General features: G+C 34.6%; 1 protein-coding gene across 2 annotated transcripts; it reads left to right on the forward strand.

Moving 5' to 3' along the window:
- The first annotated feature begins 1,148 nt into the window (after nt 1-1,148).
- On the forward strand, nt 1,149-6,743 carry LOC307011327 (arrestin domain-containing protein 3). Of its 2 annotated transcripts, XM_079636843.1 has the most exons (7): nt 1,149-1,169; nt 1,252-1,561; nt 4,819-4,879; nt 5,114-5,261; nt 5,528-5,624; nt 5,758-6,014; nt 6,270-6,743. In XM_079636843.1, the coding sequence occupies exons 2-7, from the start codon at nt 1,303-1,305 to the stop codon at nt 6,402-6,404; spliced, it is 957 nt and encodes a 318-aa protein (XP_079492969.1). In that variant the 5' UTR covers nt 1,149-1,169; nt 1,252-1,302; the 3' UTR covers nt 6,405-6,743. The 2 variants fall into 2 exon arrangements, with proteins under 2 accessions (XP_079492969.1, XP_079492968.1); XM_079636842.1 differs by lacking the exon at nt 1,149-1,169 and having other exon boundaries at nt 1,172-1,561.
- Nucleotides 6,744-7,471: the final 728 nt, after the last annotated feature.

Consider the following 7,471-nt stretch of genomic DNA (forward strand, 5'->3'; position numbering starts at 1 on the left):
GAAAACAATTAGGAATCAGGTCAGCTATTAATTCTAATTTGTTTTTAATGAAATACTGGATGTGAAACATATATTGAACAAGTGACTCTGCCCTTGAGAACCCGTGACTATATCAGCTTAGAATCATGTTACAGACCGTAAGTGTGTTCGGCTATTCTCAGAAAATCTATAGAATCAAATATCGCCCGTCTTGCGTCTTTAGACTGATATTATCATTGTGGAACATAAGACAGGTTCCTTTACATACATTAGTCAGATGCCATGGGCACACATTCATATTGTTAGCTATTAAACACATTATGAAAGCAATTTTAAAACTATATTTTGATTCAGAAAATCATAATATTTGGCGTATAATTTTTTAAGTCTATAAGAATATAAATGTTAATGTTATATATATATATATATATATATATATATATATATATATATATATATATATATATATATATATATATATATGCTTTAGGGGAAAAAAGGGATACAAATAGCTTTCCTAAAGACAGAACTGCAGAGCAAAAAAAGGTACAGAAAAAAAGACAGATTAAGAAAAATATTTTTAAAAGATTTATAACCGCAGGATGTAGTGACCAAGAAAAGCTTTTAATTTACTTATTCAAAGTCGTCCCTTCATTATTAACTTTATTTCAATATTTGTATATTTGTATTATTTAAAAAGAGGAGAAAATTAGTTACACCAAAAATTTGATAGTGTTCTAGCATTTAGAAATCCTGTAGAAATTTCATCCCACATATTTTCATTCAACTGTCATCATAATTGCTTCATCCATCATTGCATTTTGTTGACACAAAGAGTATGTTCAAATAAATAAGGGCAATTATCAAACAATGGACAGTGATTGTGGTTAAAATTCTCTTCAACCACAAAACACACATCCATGATGAACTGCACTGATTAAAGCTCAGGTTTGAGGAGCAGGTGCAGCGAGAGCAAAGGGACCGTTGTTCACAAGCTCTTCCGTATTCATGTTTGCTCCCTCACATGTGCTAAAAAAAGGTTTTCCCAATAGACTCTTTGGTCACTGACACCATAGAAATACATACAGCTCTTCCATTTCATCATGTGGTTTACTTTCAGTTTACATGCTAGACCTGTTGTTGAGGTACGGCCTGTGTCTTTCCGAGGGGAAACCCGCTGAGCCAGTTTGGTGAGTCCTCCGTCAGGGAAATGCCAAAGGTGTATTTTCAAAACACCGATAAAAAAAACAGAAGGGATTATTTCAACTCCAGGTATCCTACAAATACGCTTACAATTTCAGACTTGACCTGCTCTTCCTGGAGATGACAGTCCGGAACTTCGCCATTGAGTATGATGCCTTAAATGATCGCAACACATTCAGCAATGGGGATACTTTGGCAGGCAGAGTTATTGTGGAGGTGTCAAAGGAAACCAAGATCAAAACTCTCACTGTCAAGGCAAAAGGCAAGGCTAATGTGGCATGGACTGAGACACAAGGGGAAAGTAATGTGACGTACTGGGATAAAGAGAAGTATTTCTCACAAACTGTCTTATCTGTCTTACCGGAGGACAAAGCAGATGGTAATATCTGATGATGCATATACACTCATCTGGGAAAAATAATCTTTGCATTTTATGCATAGATGTATACTGTACTGTAAATATTTCATATATTATACATATATTTTATAATATGTTGTGCATATATTTCCTATATTTACTAACACACAATACTAATAGGCTCTATAAAGTAACACGCTACCAGTCAAAAGTTTTGGATAGTTTTGGAAGGCTGCATTTATTTGACTAAAAATACCAACAACAAAAAAACTGTATATAACATTGATAAATATTATGACAATTTAAAATTGAAAACAGATATTTTAAATTGTCATAATATTTATCAATATTATTATTATTTAAAAAAAATTTTTTAAAGCAATTTTAAAACTATATTTTTATTTAGAAAATCATAATGTTTGGTATATCCTTTTTTAAGTATGTTTTTTTTTTTTTATATTAGCAACAATATATAAGAATTTAAATGTTAATGTTATATACCTGTATATATACATTTGTTTTACGGGGAAAACATAAATTGCTTTTCTAAGGGCAGACCTGCAGAGCAAAAAATTTGGCATGACTTTCACAAGGTACAGAAAAAAATATGTAATTAAGCTTTGATCACAGGAATAAATGACATTTTAAAATGTATTACATTTTATATTGAATTTTCAGCATCCTTACTCCAGTCTTCAGTGTCACATGGTCCTTCGGAAATCATTCTAATATGCTGATTTGATGCTCAAAAAACATAAATTAATATAATCAATGTTGAAAACAGTCGTGTACATTTTTTCAGGATTATTTAATGAATAGAAAGAGCAAATGAACAGCATTTATTTGAAATATAATCTTTTGTAACATTATAAATGTCTTTACTGTAACTTTTGATCAATTTATTCATCCTTGATGTATAAAAGTATTGATTTTATTTATTTATTTTTCCAACATGGGGACACCATGTAAACATAAAACTATGTATGCACTTGTGATCGTAGAAACGATCACAAATGCAGGAAAGGATTTATTTTTCACTCTTATCTAACTCTGTTGGGTCAACAAACATGAATGAAGTAAAAGTGTGCTGTTCTAGTTGAAGCTCCAGTAATTTATTCAGCCTTAAGCTTAAATAAACATCACTACATCAGAGCCTATTCAATGATTGTCAGAGCCGATTCAATGATTCCGAATCTCACGTATTGAAATAACTCGCATTTGAATCAGTAGCAAATTCTTAAAATATGAAAACATACTTATAGGCTGTGTCCGTGAGTCGGAAGCACCAGAATGTAGGCTACATGCAAAGATGGAATTGCCCCACTTTCTAGAATCAGCCTTTGTGCACACAGTCTAATTTTTTGGTTGTACTGTTCTGGAACAGTGTTATAAATAAAGCTTAACTGCTGTTTTATCATTGTGTCCCCTTTTGGCTTTCGCAACGAAAAACACAGCGTATCCACGACATGGCGGCGCCGGCGCAACAATAATACAGCAAGAGTAAAAGTTACGCCTTCTTTCTTTGCGTGTATATTTGGTGAAACTCTGCCCCCACATACTGACGTAGATTTGTGGAGGTGTGTTTGAACAAAGCGTTTTAGGAAGGCGTGGCTGAGCCTTAACTTTTATAATGAATGATATAGAGGGTTTTCACAGACGTCACATTCTGGGCGGTAACCCGGATGCGCTGCCATTATGGAGGCACTCGGATATAAACAACAGCATGGATTCATCCATATGGACCTACATCCGTGGTTTGAAATCCTATTCAAATCACATATCAGGACATCAGCTTCAGTCTGAATTAACGCTCTTGTTGGATTTCGCGTGGTATGTGACTTTCTCACGCCACGTAAAATGTAAACGTCAGACGTTGTTATAGGGAACATGCTGAAAGGCGCTGCCGAAACAAGGCTGTGTTGTTGCAAAGTGCCGGACGAGCAGAAAATTATTCTTTTTGGAACCTATTTTGAAACCGGCGCAGACAAGAGCGCGGAAAAATAGCTGTACATACCAGCCTCGTACAGTTCTGCCGCAGGGTCAAGACGCAGTACTCCAGCGCGGCGGCTACACATTTCTATGTTGTAAAATTTAAATAAGACAACATCTCTATTGCAAATGCAACCCCTCCATCAACGCAACGTCATTGCCATATTGCCAAAGAGCTGCATGGACACACAAATCGGATCTGAACAGTTGAGATACACAGTGTGGACATCATTTTAGATCAGATTCCAATTGGATACAAAGATAATCGGATTTGGACTGACAGTGTGAACATAGTTAACTACGTCAACATTTTAGCCATAGTGGCTTCATTTAAACATGTGGCTGATGCTGTGCCTCTCTCAACCACAAGCGCCTTCTTTCATCAGTTTTTTGCACTCTTCTCTTTAACTTTTGACAGTCTATAGAACTTGAAATGTTTTTTCCCGGTGCGACCGATTTGTACAGACCAGAACTCGACCATTTTTCAGCAGCAATAATCAGCCAAATTTGCGAGTCTGTTCAGTTCAGTGGCATTGTTTACGTTCAGTGCCTCCAAAATGTCCGATTTCCAGATTGATGACGTGTAGTGAAAAACCTCTATATCTTTGACACTTTGTAACTCTGCAGATCTTATACTTGCACTAACAGCTAAAACACACTAAAGAAAAAGGAAATCGCATCATATGATCCCTTTAATGATAAATGCTGTTCTTTTGAATGTTCTATTCATCAAATAATCCTGAAATAAAAATTTAAATAACTGTTTTCAACATTGATAATAATGAGAAATATTTCTTGAGCATCAAATCATCATATTAGAATGATTTCTGAAGAATCATGTGACACTGAAGACTGGAGTAATGATGCTGAAAATTCAGCTTTGATCACAGGAATAAATTAGCTACACTACTATATATTCACATAGAAAACAGCTGTTTTAAATTATTATAATATTTCAGAATAATAGTTTTTTTTATCAAATAAATGCAGCCTTGGTGAGCAGAAGAGACTTTTTAAAAAAACTTTAAAAATCTCACTGATCCAAAACTTTTGATTGGTAGTGTATATAAAAAAATACTAATTATTTGCCCATTTTCTGTAATTAATCACTATTAATTGCAACTAATATTGTAATATATTTATTTTAATACATATTTTCACATTGAATCTACAAATGAATGTAGAAACCACATTAAGACTATATTTAAAATATTAAATGTTAAATATACAGTTTTTTTCACTATATATCCACGTATATATGTGTCTGTGTCTGTATCTTTTTTTGCTAGGCTCTGTTACTCTAGTGGCCGGTAGACATGTCTTCTCTTTTGCCTTTCAGCTTCCCTACCAGTAAGTAACCAGACACACGGTCTGGTTGATGGTCTTACAAATCGACAGTATATATACTTTATTGATTCCTGAGAGAAACTCAATCTTCCTTTGAAACAGTCTCAGTTACTTTTTGCAATATAGTCAATACTTCAATGTGCTATATCCTATATGCTGAAATATTGATCTATCATATGATGCAAGTTTTTCTCTCTAAAGACTGTTAGTCATTCATGAAAATGTCTCTACTCTCAGGGGGCTGCCGTCATCTTTCAAAGGTGCTCATGGTAAAATCCACTACCGACTTCATGCCAAGCTGAGCAGGTCTTTGCGTGCTGCGAGCAAAACTGAAACAAAGTTTAACTTTCTTGCCAGAGCTGATTATGATCAGTCAACACTGATGGTATGATTAAAATCATTCTTTTTAGCCCCGATATAATATCCAAAGGCTCATTTAATGCATGGAACATAGAATGCAGACAAACGTCGAACAATAATATTAGAATTCAAAGACAACAAGTTTTACCATTTTAATGGTAAAAGGCCCAAAATATTGAAAAATGTCATCTGACTGTAATGGTGAGATTAACATGAACAGATTAGCAGAAGTAACTGTTACTTTATTGATAGTAATAACCTAACAAACTCTAAAACTTGAATCCTCTGCAGGCACCTCAGCATGGTAGTAAAGACAAGAATGTCATATTTTTTGCCTCTGGAAATATTTCAATGGATATTTTCTTGTCAAAGACAGGCTACCAGCAAGGTAACCCAAGCAATATTATGCATTTTGGTAAATGAATAGATCTATCAACAACAAAAAAAAAACAACCACCAAACAGAGATACTTGCTTTGATTCATTTGACAAGCGATAATGCGATGTTTATTTCTCAAACAGGAGAAGGGCTAGTTGTTGATGGTGAGATTGTCAACAGGTCAACTCGAAAAATTGTGCCAAAGTACATCATCTACCAGAAGCAGAGCTTCTTTGCTGGAGGCCAGAGAGCCGTTCACACCACACAGATACTGAAGGAGAAGGGAGAGCCTTTAGTGTCCTCCACCAGACAGAATCTGACCAAAGTATTAGTCATTCCCCCAGAAATCAGCACCAGCATCCACAACTGCAGGATCCTCAAAGTAGAGTATAGACTGAAGGTAGGTACCCGGAAACAAGACCAGGTTTCCAAAAGGGTCTGATTTCTTCTCAGCAGCAAAAATCATTCATGTACTTTGGTCAGGTATTTTGCTGATTTATTTTTGATAGTCTTCTTTTGCGTTTTAATGGAACTAAGGAAAGGAAATAAAAGGCAATGCCATGTGTTTGAATACACAATGTTGCAAATAAGAAATAGTCTTAAATTACAGATTCTTAAAAATCAACAACAATGTAACTTGTTCTTTCTGTTGCAGGTTATTTTGGATGTATCATTCACGAAAAACCCTGTGATTAAACTCCCATTGATCGTACTGCCACACGGGACCTCATCCAACGTGTTGGAGGCAGGATTATACCCAGACCTGGCCAAAATGAATATTTTTAATTAATTAATATAAGCAATAAGTACTACTTTTGTTTTGCACATACTTGTATCATATACAATAAAATATAGAAAGAAATATGCTATGCAACATTTTATCTATATATTTCTAATTTGCATTTGTTAAAGGGATGGTTCACCCAAAGTTATTAATTATTCATCCTCCCTCTTTACATTTTATTATTTAGAATACAATTTATCTTAACTTAAAATTAAAAATCTTCATTTCTAATTAGCAATATGCATGTATGTATACTATTTACAATGTCAACCTTCTCCGAACAAGTGCACTCTTTGTAATGCAAAAATAAATAAATAAATGCATGTGTCTTTGTGTGTAATGGTCTCTATTGTTGGCTCTGTTCTCTCTGTAACCTCTTTTGTTATTAGATCAGCTCAGTTGATTCAACTAAAAGGGAAAGTGTGTCATATTCCTTTTAGAAAGCAGACATGTGAAGAGAAATGGAACATCAGAATGGCATTTACCGTGACACTCGGGCCCTCGCTGTGACATAAATACAGAGGAAGACTGTCTGTCAACCTGGAGGCCATTGATCTCTGGAGGATATCTTCAACTCAGCATATGTTCAGGCAACCTTTCTGCACCAGTATCCTACTGCTCCTTTGCTGAGTGTACTAACTCACAGCACCTCATTTCAGTGCTCAACAGACACTTTAGTGAAGAGTGAAGGATGTGGAAGCAATATTACAGCTAATCTGTGACCTTTGACCCCACAGCAAAAGATGAAATATAGAATGGCTTTGAAAACGGAGGACAGTGAATTAATCTGTTCCGTCTGAAGAGAACTTTGATATATTTGAGCAGAGAAAAAAAATTAATAAAACATTGAATATGTTATTATTCAATAACATATATTTATATGAATATTTAATATGAACATTGAAAACATTCATAAAGCACACATAATTTTGACACGACACAACATTTATCACAGTTTACACCACAACGCTTAAATTAACATTTAAAGGAAAAATCTGTTTCACTTTAATTCTACAGCGTTAATTGGAAAAAGACTATACTGTGAATGATCAGCAGCCATCTCTGGATGTCAG

Source organism: Phoxinus phoxinus (genome assembly GCF_949152265.1).
Source record: "Phoxinus phoxinus genome assembly, chromosome: 15".
Taxonomy (NCBI): domain Eukaryota; kingdom Metazoa; phylum Chordata; class Actinopteri; order Cypriniformes; family Leuciscidae; genus Phoxinus; species Phoxinus phoxinus.

Excerpts from the sequence above, each read along its gene's own strand:
- LOC307011327 (XM_079636843.1), top strand. The coding sequence starts at position 1,303 with ATGACAGTCCGGAACTTCGCCATTGAGTATGATGCCTTAAATGATCGC. Across the intron at positions 1,562-4,818 it reads ACCGGAGGACAAAGCAGATG|GCTCTGTTACTCTAGTGGCC; the intron begins GTAATATCTGAT and ends TTTTTTTGCTAG. Across the intron at positions 5,262-5,527 it reads ATGATCAGTCAACACTGATG|GCACCTCAGCATGGTAGTAA; the intron begins GTATGATTAAAA and ends AATCCTCTGCAG.